Source organism: Ixodes scapularis, unplaced genomic scaffold (genome assembly GCF_016920785.2).
Source record: "Ixodes scapularis isolate PalLabHiFi unplaced genomic scaffold, ASM1692078v2 ptg001158l_1___fragment_3__unscaffolded, whole genome shotgun sequence".
In the NCBI taxonomy this organism is placed as follows: domain Eukaryota; kingdom Metazoa; phylum Arthropoda; class Arachnida; order Ixodida; family Ixodidae; genus Ixodes; species Ixodes scapularis.
This window is the reverse complement of record NW_024610108.1, coordinates 784,494-811,842: the sequence shown is the minus strand read 5'-3', so window position 1 is coordinate 811,842 and position 27,349 is coordinate 784,494. Positions and strand designations below refer to the sequence as shown.

Sequence of the window (27,349 nt, the reverse complement as noted above, 5' to 3'; positions counted from 1 at the left end):
CAGTTTTTCAGCAGTCATTTAGTGACACATGATGTGAATAAATGTGTCATGGTTTCCGCTGATCAAGTTGTCCACTTTCAAAGACGTCGAGAAAGGTGCCAAAAGCGAAAACCTTCTCCGTAACGTTTTTGTCTAAACAGTTGCTCTGGTGTGCACCAATCACTGATTGTTGTATGTGATTACATTTTATCCTTGAAGTTTAATTACTGCCATAGCCTTTTCTTGCTTTTGCCAATAAATCTATTAGTAAAGCAATAACCTACTTAAAACATGCTTCTAAAATAAATATTGGGATTCTTTTGCAGTTAAGGCTACGCGAAGTTCTGCGTTCTTTTTTTCTTCATATTTTTCAGCAGTTTTAGATGTATCGCAAAATTAGCGAAAGTATCCGAAAGATGCAAAAACAAAATAATATAAATTTGTTTGGTCCTGATGACACGTTACGACGGTGGTAGACTTTTAAATGGCGGGGGAGTAACGTTTAATTGAAAGCGCAACAACTGCGGTACTGTACATCAGAACAACAACGCTCCTCGGATATTTTGGTTCCAAGTACCCCAGATCGAATCTTATTTCCCGCCCTGTCGCGCGACATTAAAGGTTCTCGCCTCCTCTCCTTCTGGGGCGGCCAGTCAATCATTTTGAAATCTATCGGAGTCACGGGATGTCCACCGTCCAATTGTCGACTGGGGGCCGCCCAATACGCTCACTAGAACGGCGATTATATTTGCAACGGACACGGGGTGACACGCCCGTAACTTCGGCAGCACAAACGGCCGGAGCCTACTCGGCGCCACGCCAAGCCCATTCACGAAAATTATTTCGCAACTTCGTAGTTTCGCTTTGCCGCTCTGTATTCCGTTTGCCCCAAACTTGAGACTGCGGTGGAAGCCACGTCCTGTCTCTAAGTCGCCACGTCATCACGCTCCCACTCATACCAACGCAGGGGGCCGGGTCAGGTAATAAGAGGGAGGCGGCTGATCGGTCCGGCGGGCACGCAGCTCCCACTGCAATCTGAGCCGCCGTCTCAACCAAGCACCCAGCCAAGGTGCCTCTGCAAAGGCCGAAAATGGTTGGTAGAGGAGGCACAGGGGAATAGAAAGTTTTCGTAGACCGCGTTTCCCCTTCCGCTAAGCCCACCGCAACGAAGAAGCCGCTACTGCGCCTGCGTGCCGACGGCCTTGACTGTGGCGATCCGGTTATCGTAGCGGGTTGCGGAGAGCATTGCGGGACGGCGAAAACGATCTACGAAGACTCCCTAATAACGGCCACGCGAGTTCCTCCGACAACCCCAAAAAGCAGACCCCGGCGGGAGCAAGCTATGTACCCCCCGAGACGCCCGTAAGCCGGCCAAGGCTACACACATCCCTCTCCAAAACGAACAATGGCCAGCGGTTCCTTCAAATAGGACGGCCCACATAAGAATAAACAAGCTAAAAACAAGCACAAATATGTATAAACCGTTAGGCAATTAAAAATTGTGTCGATCTTAACAGCCAAGTTTAAGCAACCTGCATCCGCCTGAGCAACCAGGATTCTTTTTAAAAATTTGAAGATCTACCAGCTCGAAATACGGAAACAATGCGAAACGCGTTGCTCAAATCAGGTATCTACTTGGTTACGTGGCGGGCGAGACTGATATCCATCGAAAGTAATGTCCAACTGAGACGGAATGTCCAACGAGTCTGAATATCCAACGAGACGGAAGATCCAACCAGGCCGGAATGTCCACCGTGACTGAACATCCATCGAGACGGAATATCCATTTGACACTGAATGTCCAACGAGTCTGAATGTCCAACGAGACGAAAGATCCAACCAGGCCTGAATGTCCAACGTGTCTGAATATCCAACGAGCCTGATTATCCACTAATGGATCTTTCGTCTCGTAGGATCTTTTGACTCGTTGTATATTCAGGCTCTTAATCAGAGAAAGGGTAGCTCTCGTCTTATCGGGACTCTTTTTTATGGGTTTCCACGTCGCAATTGTCTTTCAAACTCAACTGTCATTTATTTCTCGCTTGTGGCTTCCAAGTACTGCGCGCGACTAGTGAGAGATTACGAGATGGAATGTCCAACGAGCCTGAATGTCCAACGAGACGAAAGATCCAATAATGGATATTCAGGCACGTTGGACATTCAGGCTCGTTGGACATTCCGTCTCGGTTGGATCTTCCGTCTCGTTGGAGATTCAGGCTCGTTGGACATTCCGTCTCGGTTGGATCTTTCGTCCCGATGGACATTCAGGCTCGTTGTACATTCCGTCTCGGTTGGATCTTTCGTCTCGTTGGACATTCAGGCACGTTGGACATTCCGTCTCGCCTGTCACGTGCTAGAATAATTTGCCCTCTTAAATGTACAGACTTGTGTGTATATTTAGTCCGCGTTCCTGCCGGCATTGCCGTAGTTACATCGGTAACCGGACAAAAGCTCACCGGACAAAAACTCACCGGACAGAAGCTCACCGGACAAAAGCTCACCGGACAAAAGCTCACCCGTTTTTTGACAGACTCGGACAAAAGCTCACCCCTTTTTTTGACAGACCGGGGCAAAAGCTCACCTCGATTTCTTTTTTTTTTTCCTACCCGGGCGAAACACGGGCTGAAATAAAGTGCGGACGCAATGGACATTGGACCATTTTTAGGGGAGCTTGTACCTCATCCATCGTTGAGTTGCGAATTTTTTTAAAAATACCTTGAAAGAGCGGGAGTTCGGCCTTTTGGAAAAGTACAAAACAGATGACCAATTTAAAAAAAAAAAATTGTGCGGGATTTTAGATAGGCTCGGGTTCCTTCCACCACAGCTTGTTCCACAAGAACTAATCACCAGGGAAAAGTCTACCGGTGACATCGGCTACATGGAACAGAAGCACAACGGCCGCTTCCGTTATGCTTCTGTTCCATCTGCGGCGGCACCCAGAGCGAATTCTTCCCTTCGCCTGACCCTGCGCCGACGGCGACCGGAGTTTCCCCCGGTACGGGGGAATATGTACGACACCACTCTTCAAAATAAAGACCGGATGAGCAACACCTGCGAAAGATAGAGTACCGGGATCCAGAAGCTCGTCGGCCACGCCCATCCAAGCTTCGTGAGGCTGATTGAATGCCTAGAGCAAAATCAGGCGCTCGTTTCCACGGCATTGATAAAAGCCCGGAGAGGTGAGCCCACCGTAAAGCGGGTGCGAAAAATTACTCTGCACCTGCAGAATTGTCTTAGAGATATTTGCGAGGGCTTGCATGTACATCGAGATCTACGAAGACTGCTGGAGCTAGTGGGGGACTGCATTCGCTTCTAACCAATCGATAAATAAACTTGTTTCTACTAAAATCAACAAACCCTGTGCCTGTCAGATTTAATTTATCGTTGCCTTTTTGTGTCGCACGCATGCACCTAAGTTGTCCGCACTCGTGTTAAGACCAACAGGAAATTTTCTCGTGGTGAGCTTTTGTCCGGGTCTGTGAAAATATGGGTGAGCTTTTGTCCGGGTCTGTGAAAAAATGGGTGAGCTTTTGTCCGGTGAGCTTTTGTCCGGTGAGCTTCTGTCCGGTGAGCTTTTGTCCGGTGAGCTTTTGTCCGGGATTCAGTTACGAATATCATACTAAAATGTCGTGTTACAAAAGCCGACGTTGACGGACCGACAAAAAAACAGAGCAGACACAAATATAATAATTTCATCTATAGGAAGGCTTGATGGTTAGTTAGCTGAGTGCCGATGCGCAGCTATGTACAAATCGGTTAAAGGTGTCGATTGTACGACGCCAAACGCTCCTTTGATATTAACAGTTCATATTTTTGGAATGTTCCGATGACATAGGTCAGCCAATTTGAAATATATAATAGGGATGCAATGTACGGGTGTTCTAGTGGATCGCAATTGGGGGGCGTCTATGAAAGCCGCGCTTCAGATCCCAGGAATTTCTAGTTCGATCCTCATCCCTGCCCATTTGGAGTTATATAGATGAGCTACATACGGAGATCCGCATTGCAAACACATGACCGCCCGCCAGCGTCACTGACTATGCGCAGAGTCAATATTTAATTTTTTAAAAGGAGCTTTGGGAGCTGTGGGTGCGAGGCATCAAGAGTTTCCACAAGCGTAATTTCCCACTAATAAAAAAAATATAGATATTTAAAAAAAAATCTACATCTAACGCGCCTATAAATGCATGGGGGTGATGGCTGGTGTGACCCGACAATTCCTGAGTAAATGCAGAACAATTGTGTGAATTTGACAAATTTTTATTTTTGTTCGTTTATCCTTGGAACAGACAACTACTCATTGTACACTTCAGTCGTCAGTAGTTTACAAACACATCCATTCCCTTCCAATAGGTTTGTATGTCAGTGAGTGGAGCGATAATACTAGTATCACACAGTACGCAACGTTTTTTTTTCTTTTTTTGCATGTGACATGCGTAGTAGTTTTCAGAAGCCCATGTAATTTAACTATCATCTGGAAGCACTCCAAAGCTCGCCATTCTGTCCAGGTAGTTCATGACGTCTTGGTAGGTGGGAGCTTGACTGCTGATAAAGGAAGCGAACGCATCTATCTCGGCGTGCAGCAAAAGGTTCACACCCGGATGTCCTAATAGCCTGCATCATGTGTGAATATAACAATAGATCGTTCCACGTGGCTTTCTATTCTTGTAGGGTAAGCGTATTGCACCACCAATCCGGTCACTTCGTCGAAATTCCATTGGTCTCTGGACAACTGAAAGAAGGACGATTCGTCCCGATTCGCAGAATGAAGAACGGGGCGAAAGTCCCCGTTTGTCGAACTGGTGAAAAGAGTTGATTAGGGTTGGGTGTGTAGATTGCCGGTGACAGTGGGAGTCAACAGTGAGACCTTCTTTTCAAAAAAGAGAGGATGACAAATGGAGCTCTCAGAATTGGCAAGGGTCCGATAGAGAATCGTACCCGGGTTATTCAAAATGATAAAAGTCGAATTCTTCGTGAGTATGTTTACTCGCAACTCTAGCATTATGGAATTGGGGAAGACCGAGCGAGGGGCTGACCTCCTGATGCCGTGGTCATATGTGCACTTGTAATGTACGCATATGAATAAATAACGGTCCCACTGTCGCAGCGGCTCTGTGACAGAGTAAGAACCAGTTGAAATCCAGTCGCAGCCTTGGTATGCTACCATGGGCGCGTATCGGTGCGATTGCTGCATGCCACGTGACCAGGAAAGGCAGAAACGACGGAAGCCAACCCTAAAAAAGTATTGTAATAATTATTAATATTACCTACTTGTTGTTTAATACATGGTTCACTGCGACAGCAATCGCTTTGGTGGCCGAAGCATGCGAAACTAATCGTCGCGATAAGCGTCAACGTGCCGAATCCTCCGCACAATCACCGGACAAAAGCTCACCAATTAAGGAGATTAGCTGCACAAAGGCTTAATGGAAGCAACGTTTTATTTTATCACTGATTTTGATATGAGGATCGAATTTTCGTTTCTGGGGACCGAGAAGTCCAATCAGAGATGTCTAAAACTTTCACGTTCGTTCTTAAATAGAAGAAAACAAAGACTACAATTTAGAGTAATTACACATACTACTCCCACTTCACTTAATAATAACTATATACTAAAAATTCAATCAGGCGCTTTTCTCCCATGCAAGGGACATCATCTTTGCGGGACTAGGGACACGAATAAGAAAAATACAGCAATTCGTACAATACGGAAAAACGGTGGCTGAGGACGCTCGTGGGTCCTACATTTGTTTCCGCTCCAACGGTACGACCTTCTAAAATCAAACGCGTGACAGGTTTTCAATGGTGAACGAGTTCGGTCTTTGATTTTGTAGCATGTGTGACCTTTTAAACGTTTTTTCCTTTAATTATAGAAATCATCTTTATATCTAGATCTATAAAACGAACAATAAATGAATTGTTTTTGGGATTTTATGAAGTCTACAAAATAAACGAGCATAATTTTAATTTCACTTTGGGGACTTCACAGAGGCAACGTCAGTGGGACAAGCTCAGCGGCATACCAAAATAGTCGTGCATCAAAAATCCGGGTACTGAAAAGCCCGTTGCCGAAGCGACCATATACCGAAATGATGGCGTACCGATATCTCCGCACCGAAATGTCTGGTTCCCCATTTCATCGAACGCATTTTTCACCGCCGCAACTATCAGTAATCCTACAATTCAACAAAGAAATATCTTCTAAATTCTTTGCAAGGTTCATTCTATATCCGTTGGATATTCAGACTCGTTGGACATTCAGGCTCGTTGGACATTTCGTCTCGGTTGGATCTTCCGTCTCGTTGGACATTTAGGCACGTTGGACATTCCGTCTCGATTGGACCTTTCGTCTCGTTGGACATTCAGACTCGATGGACATTCCGTCTCGATTGGATCTTTCGTCTCGTTGTACATTCCGTCTCGCCTGTCACGTGACCGATTGGACATTCAGGCTCGTTGGACATTCCGTCTCGTTGGACATTCAGGCCATAAGCGCATCTGTAGGCCCCGCTGTTTGCTTGACAATTGGCTTCCAGCCTTTTTCTCACTCTGCACGGGGCAATGCTTGGTCTCATACAAGTTCTAATGAAACTTACAATAAGAAACTCAAAAAGTGTCATAAAGGTAAAACAGTTCAAAATATGAGAATACAGCACTCATGTGGTTGTCAAATACAATGCTTGCAGCACATTTTAATACCGTTGCCTTATCTCAAGGAAAACGTGTAGCGAACGTAAACGAAGTCTAAGTGTAGTCTGCTGGTCAGCTACAAGTGAAAAGTTCCAAAACTCGTTTCTGTCCTTCAGATGAATTACCTCAGACTGGGGCAAGAGACCAAGAAACATCCATCCATGGAAGAGATTAAAAAAGGAGACAAAAGGACTTTGCTCCATCACCGTTTTCAATCTGCCACGGTTATTTTTTTCCATTAACCATAAAACAAAATGACAGGTGACAGGAGGACGTTCCTCCTGTCACCTTTTTCACTTTTTTCCACAGTTGGATGTTTCTAGGTTTCCTGCCTCGGTCTTGGGTAATTCAACAAAATGATAATGTATACACCAGCTCGCCTGCACCCTCACCGTAATTTATCATTTGTCCTTTCTGGGTTTGTATTGTTTACAGGTCATAAAAATGAACAGATATTAATATGTACAGGGTACAATTTTAAGCAACATATGTCCTAATCCTACCGGCATGGGGCTTGTACAATCGAAATAGGGTGTGGTCAAGCTTGTTGAGTGCAGCATCACGCTCGATGGGCAGTGGTGCATATATCAGGCCATGCCCTGTCAGTGACTATGGGGTTCCATAATGAAGTTTGTAGGGCAGCCAGGAATTTCAATAATTGAATATTACCTATTGCAATGGTGCACAGGCCCAAATTGATAAAGGCCCTCTTGCCCTTGCGGCCGTAGAGGCTGAAGAGCACCTGGACCGGATGACCCATGATGCTCTTCATGATGCCAGCAGTTACCTCTGAAAGGTTCCTGCCCCCAATCTTCTGCAGCTGATCTTGCTGTAAAACAAAACAATGACTATAAAACCACAAATTATGTATAGAAGTGCCATGTTGTAATAAAAACTAATTTAAAATTGCTCTCTAGTACCACCTGCATAGTTTCATTCTACACCTGCAACAAAGATGCAAACACTCCCAAAACCTGAACAATTTAGCCACAGGTGCTGGCAGCATGAAAGTGCTTCAAGGAGCTTCTTTAATTTCATTAGTAATTAAAATCCATATTCCATAAATGCTAGTTTTATATTTATATTGTGTTACTCAGCCACGACTGAAATTCGGCAGTTTCTTAAAGACTGTTTCAAAGGTTCATTCAAATACTATGCTAGGTGTCTCTGCTAATATGCTTAAAAATCCCCATGAATAGGGTGATTGAGAAAAAAAAAACTGGGTAACAAACCGCCGGCGGACGTCAAGGATTATAAAAAACACGAATGAAAAAAATAATAACCCTTTATTAAAATAAACATATGGTTCCAATTGGAAACTTGCTGAGCGTGTGTGAAGCATGTGGGGTGCACTAAAGTTACCACTCGTGCAGCAGGCGGACGGCTAGCAATGAGAAAACACATGATTCTCTTTTATCATCTGTGATGCATGATGGTGCAACATGCGTGCACTGCCATGCATCGCACGTAGAGGTGCGTGTTCAGACGGGCACTGACATCAACAAGGCAAGCCTCAAGCGGAAGTCCGGAAGCTCTATCTAGACCAGGGGTGGCCAGGCTGACCCGGCCTAACCGCTGAATTCACAAACCTCCCTCCAATTGAGGCACCCCTCCAATTCCTCAAAAAAGACGCGAGGGCCGGTGCTGGCCAATCGCGACGACGGATTGGTGGCCTCGGCTCCTTGCGATTGGCCAACACCGGCCCTCGCGCCTTCCTAGAGGAAGTGGAGGGGCACCACAATTGGAATGAGGTTTGCAAATTCGGCGGAAAGAGCCGTAAACAAAACCACGAAACTACCAAGAACTGTGTGGGGGTTGGGGTGGGGGGTCTTGTACAGAACAATAAACAAAACTCCCAACTTTCAATCTATCAAGGACAAAAGCAACTCAATTCTACTTAAGGTAGTAGTAGCACAAGATTACCAAATTGCAACCTGTCTTTCAATTTAAAATGCGTCCTATTTCTCTTTGTGGGGAAGTGCTCGTGTGACCAGGAGGGAGGGGGGTCACGAGCCACACGCTGCTTGCGAGCCGCAGCTTGGCCACCCCTGATCTAGACACATGCGATGCGAGGCGTCACCATGCATGTTGTACATTTTGGTCACGGGGAGGAAGATTGCATTCCGATAAAAGTGAAACAGGGAAATGCATTTAAATTTATCTTTTTTAATGCTAAAAATGCTGCACGAGCCGCATATTACTGTGTGAGTGGATTTAGTAGTTTACAATAATTTACCCCTAATCTCAAATACGTTTGGAACTGAGGAGTTACTTATTAACTCCTTTGATAGAAAGCACTTCTGCATAAATGTTTAAACAACGCTAATTAAGTGTTCCACGTGAAATGTACCTAAAGATACATCAGATGTGTAGCTTTGAAACAACCTTCAGCTCAACGAGAACGTACCTGTACTTATCCTCCAAATCATTCACGTGTGCGCAACATAGGCGTCCTTAATGCCAAGCATACATGCCTATTCCTTTCAGTACATTACCACAAAAAGTTGCTTAGGTATATAGCTTGCTCCCATTAAAAAGGTTAAGAAACAACAGTTTTCCCGTTACGAAGTTGGCTCCTAGCAGCTTCCAGCTTCACACTCCTGCTGTGAAAAAATACCACACGAGTGCTGCATCGACATTTGGCTGGAATTGTAGTCCTCGACACACCACAAACTATAGATTGATTTGTCTTGTAGCATCCATTCAGTACGTCGCAAGATGAAGAGGAGTATAACATCAATCCATTTATCGTCCACGTGGGAGTGTGTGCCGGAGGCAAATGGGAAGAGAACAAGCACATGCCTCAAATAAAATGGGGTTAAGAAATAGTAGGGACAACACTGGGGTGTGTGACGGCTAGACACACATACCGCACATTCCTCTGCAGCTGGAGCACTAACTTTGGCAGGACATTCTTTCAGAAAGGCTTTGTATGACGATGTTCATGCCATGAAGTTGTAAAATGTGTACTAAGCTCGTCTGTGCAACATCACCACGCAGTGACACATATAATACATTCTCTGTTACCACTGCCTTTTCCACGACATTGTAGCATTAAAAAAGAATAAATAAGGACACACTGATATGGGCAACCTAAAATATAAAAGGCAATAACTACCAAGGCTTTGGCTACACCCTTCTCCTTGACTGCTGCCTCTGCTGCCTCCAACTCCTGAAGGCTTTCGGCTGGCAGCCTTGGGAGAATCAGGGGCAGGACCTGTGGGGCTCGTGCTGCCTGAGCTGCCGGTGCCTCCAGCAAGGCCACCCTCTCAGAGATGTCTAGGACATCCTGCCTCAGCTGTGAAAACTGATGCAGGATGTCCCTATTCTGTTGTCGAATTTCGACCAAAAGGTGTACCATTTTCAGCTGGACACCTGGAACAGAATACTTTCATGTCAAGCTCTTTGCACATTTTCATTCAGACTTCTCTTGAACCTGTCAGCATACAGCTGGTAACCTACATTTACAGGTCCTATATTTGTTTAGTGAAGATAGTTAAAAACAATATAAAAGTAATGACATGAGAGACTTCAATGTATAGCAAGCTGCCCTAAATCAGCTTCCTAATCAATCCACTACTTGTCCCACTCCAGACCTTGGCTAAGCGACTATTCTAACTGACAGGATAAGAATGGCATCTTTTTCAGATGCCCGGCCTCCAGCAAGTGTTCGCTACCTTCAGGTGTGCTTTGGCTATGCGTACACGCTCAAGACTCGCAAGACGTCAAAGCATTATCGAAAGTAGGAAGCTTGCATTGGATTTGGGACATTTGAAGAGCCTTCCTCCTGCTCTAATACTGTCAGCAACTATAGATGAATGTTTTCATTTATTATGGGTGCTTCTATTAAAACTTATTTTCAGCAGACTTTTTCCCATGCAGCAATTTGTAACCAAAGAAATTCATGTGTCCAAAATAAAGGACAACAGAGACCCAACTTCGTGATATGCAACAAAATGTCCATGAGACATGGTATTTGCATTGGATATCTATGAAAATGCTGCTCATCTCCGTTCCTAAAACCACATTGTTTTTTTCTCACACTCGAAGGGGATAACAGAGCCATTATGGCACAGTAGTTTTATCACAGCAATTACCGTGAAGCTGACTGTGGCATGGAGCACACATTTTGCGGCTGTCAAACATGTTTTCATACTGGTTGTTTACAAAAGATCTGCAGCCACTGAAGAAGAAAATTTAAGTTAGTGATAACACCAAAGGTGCATTGGACAATATGCATGCACTTAGAGGGGTCGGGAATATTTTTGCTTCTTCAGAATTCCGAGCTATATGTTTGTCATCTATATATCCCACATTCATTTAGTAGCACAGAAAAGATTATTTCAGTTTCCCGACCCGCAGTTCTAAAAGTACCGCATGTTAGGTAACCAATAGAACCTCTTTGTTGCCTGCGCAAGATGTCCATGCAGATCAAACGAGATGGGCAAAGCCGGAGAGTCAGATATCGCTCCAACAGCGGCTCTAACACAAGTCAACAGATGAAATCTGACGTCTGATATTATGCTAAGGTCATTGTAAGATCGCTGACCTCACAGAGCTCTAGCGTCGCCTATTACACCGCGATAAACTAATTGCAAGCTGTGAACATGTTTTCGCTTTAACCGGACAAATTGCTGATCCGCTAGCAGAACAAGGACACAAATGCTGCAAATAGAAGCGAAATTAATCGCCTTAGCGTACTAGAGAATCAGCATGTCAAGTTACTGCTGAGGAAGATTGTGGTCAAAAATAATTATTTGAAAACTCATGACTATAAAGCTAGTCACGGGGAAAGTATAACATCCAACTTAAAACTACACAACGAAAATAAATGGTCCAAAACGGATGTGCTAATAGCCAAGAGGCTGTGCGTGGATGTCCCTCAGTGATGATGATTTTGTGAAGTCCTAGATTTAAATCTTGTTGGGAATATAATTTTTTTTTATTGCTTCACTTTTATGTTTTCGTACAATTCTATTTCATGATAAGGTTCCACAACCTCATCTCGCAATGAATGCGAGCTGTGGCGGGACACGCAGCACGGCTGCAATGGTTACAAAACGACAGGAGGTATATTCCAGTCCAGTGATGTAGTAGTGTACAACAAACATGAATACCGATAAATAACTCAATATTTTTATCTCTGAATTTATTATTTGAAAATAAATAAAGCTGAACATTGTTTCAGCTACACAGTATCTTAAAAGATTGCACAAAAACAAAAAAACAGTCTCGCCAACCGTGAAGCGTGTCAATAAACTACCCGTTCACTACGTGACTCATTTTTTGCCGCAGGAAGGAAATCTCTTTGGCTCACAGCGCCAATGACGGTTCGCTAACACATGAATGACCATGACACAAAATGTGGAAGGCCTCAATGATCTCTCTCGCCACCCTATCCTTGTGCGCGCCCAGAACGGTGACTCCGCCAAAGTCAGGCCGACACTTGCACGACGCAATGAATGGGCAAAGGCCCCCCAGCCGTAGCTCTGAGCGAATATGAATGCTTTCGTAATTTATCATTCAGACATCTTCCTGTTTGCCCCACATAGCACCTGTTACATGACAAAGGTATCTTATTTACCACACACGAAACACTAGGCACGTAGCCGGGGGGGGCCCATGGGGCCCGGCCCCCCCCCCCCCCCCCGAAATCTTCCATTTTGCTGGGACCTCCTCTCCCCCCTCCCCCTCATACAGCATCTTGTCATGGGCAAAAACAAAATCCTGGCTACGTGCCTGTGAAGCACGTACAAGTGACAAAAGGTTTTCTGTGCGCCTTGGTGCTCTTAAGAAAGCTAAGGGGGTGGAGAGGACGGGGCCGGAAAGGGAAAAGAAGCGTGTGGTAGTGTTTTCGGCGCCCCAAAAAAATGGGCCAGATATGTTCCAGGATTGGTGCAGGGGTAGTTGGTCGTTCCAGCGCAAAGTGCACCAAGGCGCACAGAAAACCGTTTGTCACTTGTGTTTCGTGTGTGGTATATAAGATACCTTTGTCATGTAACAGGTGCTACGTGGGGCAAACAGGAAGATGTCTGAATGACAGATTACGAGAGCATTCATATTCGCTCGGAGCTACGGCTGGGGGGCCTTTGCCCATTCATTGCAGAGTGCAAGTGTCTGCCTGACTTTGGCAGAGTCACCGTTCTGGGCGCGCACAAGGATAGGGCGACGAGAGAGAACATTGAGGCCTTCCACATTTTGTGTCATGTTCATTCATGTTTTAGCAAACCGTCATTGGCGCTATGAGCCAAAAGATTTCCTTCCTGCGGCAAAAAATGGGTCACGTAGTGAACGGGTAGTTTATTGACACGCTTCATGGTTGGCGAGAGTGGTCTTTTGGTTTTGTGAAATCTTTTAAGATGATGTGTATGTTTTTTTCTGTCTTTGTTTCCTTTATTAAAATTCTTCAGTTGAGAGTACAGAATTGTCCTGTCGTGTCTGTTCCTCTTCATAGTCCGTGTTTTCTGAGTCGTTTTCCCTATCACGTATAACGTCAACCAACTGGCCCAGTTCACCACCTTATTACAACATTTTCCCTTCAATGCTTGAGAATAAATGCTTTGTTGTTTAAAGGACACATGCAAAGGAAAATCAATTTGTTTTTAAACAGCATAGATCGAAAAAGTGTCAGAAAACAAATTTACAACGAAGAAAAAAAGTTCTATAGCTATATTTTCGGTGCGAAACTAATTTGTAGAGTGCACTCGCGGGAGCCGCCGCTGGTCACTAGTAGACCTGTGTGCTGCCGCTGCACACCAAGTGTGCTGCACCACCAGTTGACTGAGTGTCTCCGCGCCACCGCCAGAAGGGAAGACTTCGGCGTGCCGCCGCCATCGATTTCTGATTACAGCACAGTATTACGTGGTGCTTGCGCTCTTTCAGGAGCTTCCTTTGAGCTCTAGAAGTTCTTATTAATTTTTTTTTTGTTGCACTTCAAACGAAGATGAATAAGTGACTTTTAGAGACAATAGGAAGCTTCCGAAAGAGCACAAGCACCATGTGATAAATAGCGGCCAATCACATGATAAATAGCGACGACTTTCCCACGGGCGCCAACTACAAATTCGTTTCGCTTCGTAAATATAGCTCTAAAAAGCTTTTTTGTTCATTGTAAATTTGTTTTACAACTTTTCCCATCCAAGTTAAAAAAAAAAAAAATTTCCCTTTGCTTTTGTTGCATGTGTACTTTCATGAATATAAGAAAATTTAACTGGCAGATACATTTTTTTTTTACCGCATTAATATTTTGAGCCCTTCAGCAATGTCCAAGTACTTCAACAAAAACTAGTAAATTCCAATTTCCCAGAAATTCCCGAAAGATGGTACCAATATTTTTTTTTTCACATTGTTGAAAATTTTTTTTCTAAAGGTCAAGTTCAAGCTTTTTTATGTAACAACAAAACAAAGCTATTATCTAGTTACACCTTATCCCAATCTGTTTCCAGGACACCATTCACAACAGCATAAATACACACACTAGCAAACGGGTGCAACTTTTAAGTTCAGCTCTGAATGTTAAAAAGTATAAACTTATAAATTCTTACGACTGGGATCCTCACTGGCCTCCTGGTTGTCCTGGGGCTGGTTCACTTCCTGCGCTTGCAGGGTCTCTGCCAGGTCATCCTCGTAACCTATGGCTGACGAATGGGAACTTGATGCAGCTGAATAGCATTAAGACAGTCTTACTACGGCTCTGTTGATGCAATCTTCAAGTTGTTCAACTCTGAATGTTTAAAATTACAAGCAGACTCACAGGTGACCCCCTCATTTTCCTCCTGGCTGTGCTGAGGTTGCAGCTGAGGTTGGCGTCTGCCTGCCTGGCTGGTCTTGTGCTGACCCCCCACCAACGAGCGGGAGCTCAATGCAGCTGAATAGCATAAAGACAGTGTCCACACCAAGCAAACATGGTTAGGCACTACAATGGTTTATCAGCACACCAATTATATTGTTTGCATAAGTGATTTATAATTTACTTAATAAAATTTTATTGAGGTGGATGGCTAGCAAAGCTGCCTAGTTTGAACCATGCAGAGCGCCTCAACCTAAGAAATATTAATAGTAACATTATATTTTTAGAGAGGTACCCTAATATCTATCATAAAGATATCCTGAGAGAACTACATTTCATAGGTCATTGAGACTGAAAGTAACTAACAGATTTCACCTCTCAAATACCCAGCACCTCCAATCAGGGTTGCCAGGTTGGGCTATAAATAGCCAAATTGGGCTAGTTTTATTTGCAGTTGGCGGGAAAAAATGGTAGTTGGCTATTTGGCTAGTATTGGGCTATTTCTAACTTGTGCATTGGGCTATTTCTGACCTATGCATTGGGCAATTTCTGACCTGTGCTGGAACCAAAATGCCTGAAAGCACTTGGGTTTATAGGTTCGAATGTATTTTTAGAGTAAGTTACGTGAACATTTGGTGCTTCAGTCCCTTAACCCTGATAAGGGTTAAGGGACTGAAGTTTGCGACAGTAAAGAAATTCGTCTTCTTTTTGCGCGCCTTGTGTGATTGTTTACCTCCGAATGCCAAGCATGCGCTGTTATTCCTTCATCTCAACAAGTGACGGCGCGATTCCTTGCGGCGTTAACAGCACCTGTTCTGCGCATTCTTTAGGTTGTCTGAATTCTGCATAGTTCTCCCGTCACGTCATTCTGGTCACCAAGCACAGTGTTCTAGAGGGTGTAGTGGCAAGAGCGGCGCCCGCTTACAATGAAGCGCGTGAAGACGGTCGACGTAGATACAGCGAGTGGCGCTGGAGTTGTGCCCTAGAATTAATGGCACGTGTGTGATGAACGAAGAAGACGACGAGGGTGACGCAGTACGCTTCTCCAAAATGTAGCACCGTAGACTTTCTTTCGCAGCCTGCAGCCCAAGTGATAGCGCTGCTGAACGATGTGTCAGTACTGGGAAGGGGGGCGAGTCGATATTAATTAAATAATCTCCCTCAAAACACGCGAATATTTCAAGTAGAGGAAGCACACACTCTAAGGCATTAGTCCAAAGGCAGAACTACAATTTACTATACTTCGTTTCACCTTATGTTGTACCGCAGCGAAGGCTAGAAGCGCGAGCTCATAGCGTTGGCAGCTGCTCTTAATTCACGAGAGCTTGTGCCGCCGTGATGTGCCCCAGAGCAAGGAGCTCGCGCTTGTAGCCTTTCCTGCGGTACATCATAAGGTGAAGCAGAGTATACAGAACAACATTAGCAGTTGTTTTGCACCGCGAAAAGCTCCAGTCAAACCACAGTAGTAAGCGCCGAACAGCGCTGATGATGAGGGTGACGGGGGCGCGCTCCTAGGGCACAGAACAGCAGCGCCATGGTGTCGTCTACGCGCAAAATCTTCACAAAGCGGCCGCCGCTCTTGCCACTACAACTCCCTCTAGAACACTGTAAGTGGAAGGTATGTTGTCATGCGCTTGTACGAGCGTTTGAGGAAGTTCGCCGAACGTGCAAGGGACGCCATTTCTGGGGCATTTGATGGATAAAAATGTATTATGTGTCTTTTCCGCTCAAAATAAACGTTTCAAATGATAAGTTTTTTTTTGGCTATTTTTGGGCTATTTTTCTGGATCGACATTTGGCTATTTTTGGGCTAGATCTCGTAGACGTTTGGCGGGTTGGAGTTCAAACACCTGGCAACCCTGCCTCCAATGAGCTTCTGAATGGCAGAGAGCCATTCAGAAGCTTATTACTTGCCACAAGCCACGTAAGTGCCCAAAGCATGTTGTTCACTGAAGAAGTGTGAATAATACTGTAGACAGCCTATCATTTAAATACAGATAATGGTTACTATAACTGAATGCTTACGTGGTGAAGGCATTCTGAGGGGGGGATGCGATACGGCTGCTTCCACTCCCGGCAAGGCCTCATTTGCTAGGAAAAAAAAACAATGTATCAGAACATCCCATTATTTTACCCCAAGGTATTTTCACAAAGCCTTGGAACTCAGTAATCACCCGAAAAATCTGATGTCTCTACGGTGGAGGTCCAGACGTACTGGCGAACTTTCTTGGCAGCCTTTTTGTAGGTCCCTGTAAATAAAATTTGTGTTTGAAGTATGGAGACTGAATTTGAAGAATTTCAGCTGAATATAGTTCTGCAAGACACATTTCAGCGGAAAAAAATAACTGAGTTGATAAACAAACTACGCTGACTTTACGTAACAGATTTGGATAGCAAATTCTGTCACGCGTGTGTGAAACGTTCCAGCATCACAAACGTTTAGCAATACACTCACGGTGCTCTTTATCAGATATTTTTATGCCTACTATGTGTACTCTTGATAGTTAATTGTTTTAATTGTTCAAGTTTCAGATATGCATGACAGAATTCGTTATCCAAATTTGTCTATTGGGAGCAAACTACACCTCGTGACTGCACCGATATGCAATCGGTGCTACACAATGTTAAATTCCTACTAAATTTAGCGGGGAAGCTGAATTGGTGTATACATTACATGACAATTTTTTTTTTCTTTTTGCTAGAGAAAAATGGACTTGTGTATGTGCTGAGAAGGTGAGGGAGAGGAGGAGGCGAGAGCGTGAGGGGACGTCAAAACGCCGAGCTTTAATTCGAAGGATTAGTATGTAGAAACAAAGCTAGCTGCCTGTGTCTCCACTGCACTCGTCAGTGTAGTTTGTTTTATCATAACGAGTACTGGCTTCTGGACCATTCTTGCAATATGCCGTAGCTTGAAACAGTTATTCAGGAGCCAATGAAGTTTGTCTGCAAGCATTCACATCTTTCTAGCAGAGAATAAAATATAGTTGCAGCTTTCAAACCTAGTAGCTGCAGATAACGGCATATTTTCTCAAATTAGCTACCAAGCGAAATTGTTTCATACAACTCTGCCTGCACACCAGTACAGGTTATAAAGAAAAATACAAACTGAGTATGTGATATAAATAACATAGGAATCAGGCAAACTGATGACCTTTAAACATAAAAACCCGAATCTGGAGAAAAAAAAAATAATAGGAGGACACATGTGTTTTCTCTTTTGGTTTCGACAGTATTGAGTACCCGAGCTTGACCAAGAACTTTCAAAACTTTACACCTTAGAAATGCCTAAAAAATGTTTAAAATCACTTTAAAACTTACTAAAAAGTATTTTAGGTCCCATTGACAGTATCATGTGCTTGATGTTTAGATTCTCTTCTGGAAAAATAATGACCCCCAATCACACACCTCAAAAAAAAAAAAAGGAAAAGGCAATGGGTCTGTAAACAAATTACTTACAGTAGGTCTTAATTACAATGACAGGGAAGACCTCCCAGCCTTTGCCGACAACGCCAGGTGGAGCCTGCGCTTCAACCAGGCTTATGAGTTGGCACCCTTTCACGTGCATGGGCCAAGTGCAAAACAATTCGTCCTCCGACAGCCATCCGACTGGCACAGCTGCGAGACTGTCCTTCTCTTCAGGGAACTTCACTACTGCGAAGGGCTTGACCATCCTGTATGCAGAAGCAGCAGTTTGAAAGGGGTCAATGTTTGCTAGCTCACACATCCTATGATAATGGTACTGGAATCCAGAATAGCAAAACACCCCAAATTCTGGAGAGCTTCCTTCGAAGATCAGGGCATTACAAATACTGATGTCCTAAACTTATGGTGTTTTAACCTTTTCTTTCTGCAGAGCAGATAAGAAATTCTGGACGCAAGTAAATACCTATCTGAACAAGTTATCTTCATTATTTGCTTGTATTTAAACTTGCGACAAAGCAGCTAACCATACAAAACACCTGCTGTTAATTGTGACTTTGCCAACACCAGTGGTGGTCGAACATGATTTCTCATAATGCGTCCCTTCAAGCAAAGTGTTTCTTCAGTTTACCTAGTGATCGAAAATTTCGACCAATTCGATGAGCACCTGTTTTGAGTGTAATCTGAAGTCCTCCTGAATAAGAGTCATGTAGATTGCAGAGACCTAACCTGTCACATAAAATTTATCGGCAATGCCAGCGTTTTTCCACTGTGCTTGCCCCATCAACCCCCTCGACCTGGCTGAGCTGCAAGAATCTCTTAGTGTTATCATTCTCATACAGCTCAAGAAGCTCATATTAACTTAGGAATGCTCAAAATGCTATAAATAACCCCGCTGACTCTGAGCTAAATCCTGGTTTTGGTTGTTGTATTTTCTCTGCATTTTAAGCTATCCTGCTAAAACAACTATTCACGAGAATGGTTATATTGTAAGAGATTTCTGTAGCTCAGCCAGGTTGAAGGGAAGATTGGACGCATAGTGTAATGAATACCGACGAGAAATTTTAGAAGTGATATGAGAGATCTTTGCAATCTACACGATGCTTACCCAGAATGAGCGGATTACACTAAAAAAATTATGTAAGCATCGAATTGGTCAAAATTACCGATCACTAGGGAACACCATTCCCATGATTCCTCGAGTGCGGGCCGGGGCGCTTGGGTAATATAGCAAATGGTTTATTCCCAACTCCAGCTTGACGGTCGTCTCGCATACAAACTAATAGCGAGTTCGTTTCACAGCACTCGTGTCCACGCGTGCCCACTCGCAGCGTGGAGCGAGTTCTTTTTGGCCGGCACTTCACGAGTGGTTGCACTCTCCCGAGTTTGTTTCAGCGGCGACACCCCACGCGTACATGCACTCGCTGCACCGAAATGCAATTCTGTCATGCCTCGCTCCGGCGAGGGTTTGTCTGCTACGATGTGTCATTTGTGCAGCAAAACCGAAAGGAAAAAAAAAGTAGATTTTCTGATAGAAATCGTGTCCTGCAGGCAACAGAATCAAACGCGAGCTTGAATTGTGAGCGTCTGCTGTTTCATAAAGGAAGCAATTGACAACCCGTGCTTTATTTACAAGTTTTTAGTCGCCCTGTTGCCGTACAGATGCTGAAATATACCGGTGTGTAAAGAAATGCTCAGAACAAACAAACGCATCAGCGGCCCCCGATATCTTTATCACCATCCATATGCGGGTGAAAAATGAAACATTTGTCGACAAAGCTATCTCAGCAGAAACCTGTCTGCCTAATAAGCATCCGAGAAAGCTAGACAGTGACTTTACCCGAGGCTTGGGCAACATCACCTTTAACATTTACTTAAGTTAGCTATCTTGCCCCGGCGTATTATGTTTGGGAAAGTTTTCGACAAGGCTAATATCTGATCCACCTGTACCGACGATCGAGATCGAATGTCCCACCAAATGTTTTGCTGGATATTCCAACAGACTAGTTTTAAGCCGTACCCTTTCAGTGGTTCATGCATAATAGCATGCTAAAACGAACCAAGCTTCTGCACAGACAGCATGATCAGTTTTCTCCAGTATAAACGGTTATAAGAATTGAAAGATTGCAACCAGCTGCTTTGTAGTTGCTCGCTGATTGCGGAAATTTACGCCGGCTGTTAGCCGAGTTGCTCGAAGTCATCGCATATGTAAACTACAGGTTACAGCCACCAACGTTTACATAAAAACGTTGGCAGCGAATGCACTCTCGCATTCCCATTCATCACGTCGAACAGAAAGACGCTAGTTTCGGTTTGAAGCCTTTACTCCCTCTACAACATACAGGGTGATAAGGAGAGGCCAGGCTCTTTAAATCGACCACAAAATTCGGTTTCTTAACATATCGCGCTACGACTTTGTGCAGCGTTGCCCACAGATGGTGCATTTTTTTTTGTAAAATTTGCAAAAAACGAATTTACCCGAGGAAAAAGTAAAGAAAGAAAAAGGCTTAGCTCCTATGGAAATGCAGCGACGCCACCAGTCTTCAAACAACACGGCGCCATTTCGCACGGGAGACAAGAGATGGCGCAACGAACGAGCCTACGGCGCCGAGAGCTGGCGTCTTTAGCAGACAATCTTTTTGACTCAAAAGCGGCGCACGTTCCGCAGGCGGCGACAGTCGCAGAAACAAAAACAGGTGCGGTAACAACAAGGAACTGCAGTTCCTTGTCTGCTAAAGATGCTGGCTCTCGGCGTCTATGCTCGTTCGTTGGCGGCAGTTGGCGTCGCAACCGCTTGCGCCATCTCTTGTCTCCCGTGCAAAACGCCACCGTGTTGTTTGAAGACGGGTGGCAATGCACCATCTGTGGGCAACGCTGCACAAAGTCGTAGCAAGATAGGTTAAGAAACCGAATTGTGCGGTCGATTTAAAGAGCCTGGCCTCTCCTTGAATCACCCTGTAGATGGCGACAGCATCAGTCTTCTGCACTCGGTGCAATTGGCAAGTTTGTTTGAGGTCAGTTCTCCATGCAACACTCCGCGAGTGCGATGCATTTTGGAAGAGAACTCAAACAGTGCCAATGCGTGTGAAACAAACTCGCTATAAGAACCAGAGGAGCGGGGACGACAGCAGAGATGGTGGCAGAGACTGTCGGCATGTTGGTCCATCATGCACCAACATACGAACACGCCATATTTACCGGAAAACATGAGTCTTAATATAGAAACTGTTGAGCTTGGCTTGGCAATTTTTTAAAAATCAATATTCTGATTTTTCTTGATGTGTGTCAACATCTCCACCTGTGGTAGGCTCCTGCTCTGACCGCTTCGGATTTGTAGCCGAATAACTGTAGTTTGGCTCGCTGATCAGCGAGCAGGTGCAAAGGAAGTCCTGGAAAATTTATTCCTGTCTGTTTGGCCATCTTTGAACTATTGCCCCGCCGTCTACAGTGTGTTGGAGTTGCGAATAGAATAGGCACCGAAACAAAAGCAAGGACGAGACAAGTTGAACAAAAGTTGTATGTCAAGGTTGCTGGCACAAAACAAGAGACAAGCTGAACAAAAGGTGTATGCAAAGGTTGCTTGCACCAAACAAATGCACCACAGAGCTTCACTTTCAGTGTAAATTACAATGTTGCAGCAAGATTGATCTTTACAATTTACAGTGAGACCTCGATAAAAGTGTGGCTCTTCAAAGGGGCCACATAAATTGGAATCTCCATGTATCATGCAATGATGTACTACAAAGACACTGATAAATGGCACATTTCTCATTCAAAGAGATCGTGAACCGAAATTTGGATTTCAGAAAACAATGCAGGAGCTGCAGGCGGGACGCTACAATTCCTACAACACCACTCGTAAGGTGATATACCGAATCAACGGCCATACTTTTGGGGGAAAAAAGGTAGAGATTTAACAAGGCCGACGAGGCGCGTGAGGTCAAGATATCTCGTTTCCTCCTCTCTTTGTTTCGCCCCCTCAAGGCGGCAAGGCGGAGAAGGCGCGAGGCCGTTCCCTCTCCTTGGCTCCTCTCGAAGAAACAAGACGTGAACATATATGTCAAATGCACCTCCCTTTTTTTTTTTTGAAAAACACTGTCATCCATTTTATATATCGCTTATTAGTGATGTTTTGGTGTTTGTAGCATCCCGTTGCACACTTTTGCCGTCGTGCTTTGTGGAATCCAGATTTCTGTTCAGCATCCCTTTAAGAGTTTTAAAATATTAGCTCACCTGGGTCAAAAGAAAAATAAGATTAAATTTTTTCCTAGGGACAAACGTTCAACTAAGCTTTTTTCTGCGAAATCAAATAGAGTTGTGGGCCATATTATAGCAGAATAGATCCAGAAGAAAAGAAACAAGACAAGCTTCTCTCTCATCTTTCTTTTGCCAAAATAAACGCCAGGGTGGCTCATCATGCCATTTAATGGCTGCACTCAAAGTAGGTAAAAAAAAAAATAAAACAGTGGCCCATTGCGATATTTGATTGCCGCACGCACACCAAGTAGTAGTTAAAAAAAACATAGCTTTGCTTTAAAATGGTTTTCATTTCAGCGTTTTTTGTTTGTTTTTTTTTATTTATACTTTGTTTCATACTTAGTGTGCAACGCTGTCAAAGCTACTGGCGCGAGCTTGGGGCTTGATCTCGTTGAACATTTGCACGCGTTCTCGCGCAAACAAAACCATTGACGAAGCCACGCGCTCGCGCCAGCAGCTTTGACAGCGTTGCACGCTAAGTATGAAACAGAATAGTGCAGGTGAACTGCTGCGTAATAGTCATTGTTTCAACCCTGAGACAGGGAAAGAAACGGTAAGACAAAGTAAAAGGGAGAGAATAAAGTGGACAGACAAACTCATCCTTCGATATTTAATTTAAAAGATATATATAATACTCTGAGGTCAATTAGAACTGAATCTATTACGAAACCGGTGTATGCAGTCCTTTCGAATAATCACGCAAGAAGTAGGCCTAGGACCCGCGTGTTGCATCCCGCCGAAAAACAAGCACCAGCAACAAAATAAGAAACGTGCACATACTCACGCAGGGTTCGAGGGTTGGTGCCCGGCGCCACAGCTTCAGCGTTAACGTTGAAAGTGCTATCTGAAATGCTTATAAACTACAGCGGTTCGCTGAAGAAGGCAGATTACCGCAATCACTTTCCAAAAAGACAATGGACAGTTTGGACCTGTACTGCCTGTACTGCCTGTACCACTTGTGCACTGGACTGCTTCAAAACCTTGCAAACAGCAAAAAAAAAAAAATAGGAGAAAAAAAAAAGAGGAACCAGACCGCTGCGCCCCCTTTGGACATCGGATGCCTACATAATAAAATAAAACTTTTTAATTCCGAAAATAACTTTATATTTTAAAACAATAAAGTTTTACATGTAGAAACAGTTGTAAAATTACGTACAAGCGTGTATGCATCTCTAATTTCGCGTAATCGACACTCGGCATAGGCGCGCAGAGAGCCTAGATTGAAGAGAGGGTCCATCTCATACCATGGGGAGCGTTTTCCCCTCTCCCCGCGCCCGCCTCCCCAATAGACAAAGCTGGACACACTCTGTAATACAGGCTCTTTCAGAGAGAGCATGAGCATTTCTTGTGAGGTTGCTGTTGTCCATGTTGTCTTGACTCTGGAGAGAGAGAGGGCGGGTCGCCGCTGGCCATAGAGATCGTACATACTCCGCTGGCCGAGTGTGTTAGCACACCGCAGCTAGGGACACGGGGGCACGGGTAGCTTGCGCGGCACAGAACGCAGTCGTGTATCGCTGCTAGGCTAGCAGTCGTACTGTATCATTTCGTCGAAACTCGTTTCGTGGACAACTTTTCATGGACACACGTTTCGACGACACGATCGTTTCATCGACACTCATTACGCGAATTGCACGCTGTAGGGACATTTCATCACGTGTGTATCACTGTATATTATATGTACTAGCGTTCCGTGTTTTCGGAGCCTTTTTTTTCTCACAGTTTAATTTTTCTTAGATGCGGTGCTTTTGTTTAAATTGGTTTCAACCATAACCACTGTACACAAAAAACACCAAATCTGTAAAAAAAAAAAAATTAACTTGTAAAAAAAATAATTCCCAAATTAAAAAAAAAAAAAAAAATCAGAAAACACGGAATCCTACTTATATCATCACTAGACTCGGCACCATGGGCCTCCATGGTATGGGCTGTTGCCTTTCTGCGGTGCCGCGGCTCTCCTGGGTTTATTATCCCACGCTCCCTCCTGCGATCACGCCGCTTTGCGGTGACAGCCTGCGGCAGCTCATTACAAAAATGTTAACCCACCTAACTGACCCGTACACGCTGCTTCACAGCGAGTTAATCTGATACAGCTTATTACAGAAAAAAAGCTAATCTGATCTGTAGATGAAACATTGCGTGTTGATGAACCGATTGCCAGGGAAACGAAGCAATGAAACCGACTAACCTCCCGCTGTCACATACACAGAGCATGATTACATTCACTTGAGCGACGCTTCTAAACTATGGGTGGCGCTCTTGTAAGTTGTTTGCTCGCCTGAGACAGCTTGAACTGCTTCATGTGTGAACCACACTGCAAAAACATTGTTTAGATCGAGAGTGACAGGTGGTGGAGTCAACTTTCCGAGGGGGAAGGGGCCCGGTCAAGGTGGTGACGACCGATGATGGTGTTCGCCCGATGGTAGCCCCCCGGGAAGTCGAATACGAAAAAAAAAAACTAAAAGTTGTTCGATCCCGCTGGACACATTACGACGTTGGTAGGTTTACGGTGGCCAGTGTGGCCACGTTTATTTTCAAAACAAAACGACAAGTCAACGGTAATATACAAAACTTCCAAAATTAAAACCCCGTACTTTAGTCCCCAGTCTCAAGAGCCGAATCCCCCCGAGAACCCTCTCGGCAGCCCTTTTCTAGCCTCGTAGATGCCTCCTTTCTCTCCAGAGATGGACCAATCACTTCAAATTTCACCACTCCCACGTGGTACACTGTCGTCCAATGGTCGGCGAGCTGTCATCCTGTCGCTGTAACGGCCAAAACTAAATTCCTTGTAGGGTTGTTCTCTGCAATTTTTCCAGTCTGACTGGCGCCAACCGCTAAGTTATTGCATCGGGCAAAAAGCGACAATTTTACACTAAGCGGCGAAACCCTCTATATACAAGCACATTTGGCTAAAAGCCACAACCAGCTGCAAGAAGGGATCTGTCCGAGCAGACTACCGAAACCCGAGACGTTTCTTAACGACCGCGGGGAAGCCGCTCCCCACTCCCGGCCGCTCTGCCCCCCGCAAATGCTCCCTCCAAAACGCCGACACTCACAAAGAAAGCTAAAAAAAAATATAAAACGATGCCGACGCAACTGTAGAAAGATAGACTTTTCTAAAACAAATCTTACTTATTTCTAACAAAATCCTTCGTTACTTAACAGGTGGACTCCGCAATCATGGTCCTCTAGTCAGAGCTGCGAAAGCGAGATGTGCGAACAGCTCTCAAATTCAACCGCCTGGATGCGGATACTTGACTTACTTGATGCCTTCTGTGGCGACTAACTCCAGGTGTAAATAAGAATACCAATATACGAATACTGATTTCTCAGATTTAATAATTGCGCCACGGCTGGCACGTAGGCTAAAATCAAAATTCACTGAGGTCTTAAACGTCAATTTAAAGGAAACTTGCGATCAGCATTGGAGTTACGTATAAGCACAGATATAAGCATGTCATTAAAATATCACAACCCAGCACGCGCATGTGCGTTGCTGCGAGAAGAAAACAAAGCCAACGTCATACGCACAGACTCTAAACATAGCATTGGCTAAAATTTCGTTCCGTGCCAATGAAGCCTCACATTGAAACAGACATTTACGGAGAGTGTGACACTTTGACCGCCAATCACAGCTGTGCACGCGCTCTCTTCAGTTCTTCTGAAATGGCACGTCTCGCAACAAACACCTTAACAATTTGCGTTCTAGAAATCGTTGAATTTCGAGGCTCTTTTCTTCCTTTCCTTCATCGTCGTCTTTCTCCCTAGTCTCAAGGTTATAGTTCATCATGTTTAATATTCACCTGCTCGTTTGCGCGATAACATTCTGTTAAATAATGTTTATTTCTATATATGTGCCGTGCTCTTGTGTTTCAAGTTTTTGTACATCAGGCAGGGAAAACGCTGGGGAGAAGTTTCAGTGGTCCCACTTGCAGGGCAAAGTTCTTGCCTTTGATATCGCTCCGGCGTCTCGTGAACCTCAGGCGTGCACTCGCCATCAAAGCATGCTGGAAGGCAATTACGAGCGCATACTATACCCTGTTTCACCTTACGACCGGGTGCAGCAAATACTACAAGCCATTGGAGACAATCCAAAGCCGTTTGAGCGTAACGTGACCTTGGAGAAGGGGCACAGCAACGCACGGAAAGCGTATCACGGACTACCTCCACAGAGTGGGATTGGATAGGACAGCTCGTAGCATCTGCTTCGCTCAGACGTAAAGTGAAACGGAGTATAGAGGCCGGTTATCCGACATCCATTCTCATCCTGTCAACGACTCTGTTTTCGTTTTTAGGGCATTATTTTCTCAGCCGTGTTGTTGTGTAGGAGCAGATGGCCCATTTAGGTAACAAGAGAAATGTGGCACTTCCTTCAGTCGCAAGGAAATACACTGCAATCTTTCGGCACATATACAGGCTAAGCCATTGAATAGATTCATACAAAACATGAAACAAGCTTCAGGCAACAACTGCAGCAATCAGATATTACTTTAGAGGTCAAAGAACGGACTGCGAGTAGAGCTGAAAATGCCACAGCAGATGGAATTACGAATAAATGCAAGCAACAAGACACGAGAGACACGGGAGGGCAACAGGTGCCGAATGCAAATTCCCGATAAGACAAATTTGGGGGCCCTGAAAAGGACCATTTTGTTGTGTGACTTCTTCACATCTGGCAATGACGTGAACATCAGGAAGAGGCATCAGGAATCATCTGGCACAGGCACCACATGAAAGATGCCGCGGCCTGCAAAAATGTCAGAGGTGAGCCAGTTTTCTCGATGATAACTCCAGTCACAGCCGATGATGCTCCCAAGTCGCCTGACACAGACACCGCACAGAAGACGTCGCAACCTGCACTAAAGCGAGCAGTGAGCCAGTTCGTCTCGAAAAACTTCAACCGCAGCAGCCAATGGTCCCAAGACGCCTGACACAGACACCGCACAGAAGACGTCGCAACCTGCACTAAAGCGAGCAGTGAACCAGTTCGTCTCGAAAAACTTCAACCGCAGCAACCAATGGTCCCAAGACGCCTGACACAGACACCGCACAGAAGACGTCGCAACCTGCACTAAAGCGAGCAGTGAGCCAGTTCGTCTCGAAAAACTTCAACTGCAGCAGCCAATGGTCCCAAGACGCCTGACACAGACACCGCACAGAAGACGTCGCAACCTGCACTAAAGCGAGCAGTGAGCCAGTTCGTCTCGAAAAACTTCA

At 44.7% G+C, this 27,349-nt stretch overlaps 1 protein-coding gene across 4 annotated transcripts; it reads right to left on the bottom strand.

Annotated features, from left to right (window-relative positions):
• Positions 1-6,477: 6,477 nt before the first annotated feature.
• On the bottom strand, positions 6,478-23,073 carry LOC115330158. Of its 4 annotated transcripts, none has more exons than XM_040218992.1 (8): positions 22,916-23,073; positions 17,915-18,129; positions 16,633-16,707; positions 16,484-16,549; positions 14,423-14,536; positions 14,214-14,330; positions 9,788-10,044; positions 6,478-7,498 (listed from the first exon to the last, which is right to left on the bottom strand). In XM_040218992.1, exons 2-8 carry the CDS (start codon positions 18,126-18,128, stop codon positions 7,229-7,231), a joined length of 1,113 nt encoding a protein of 370 aa, XP_040074926.1. In that variant the 5' UTR covers position 18,129; positions 22,916-23,073; the 3' UTR covers positions 6,478-7,228. The 4 variants fall into 4 exon arrangements, with proteins under 4 accessions (XP_040074926.1, XP_040074925.1, XP_040074927.1 ...); XM_040218991.1 differs by having other exon boundaries at positions 22,920-23,073; XM_040218993.1 differs by having other exon boundaries at positions 14,214-14,306; positions 22,920-23,073.
• Positions 23,074-27,349: the final 4,276 nt, after the last annotated feature.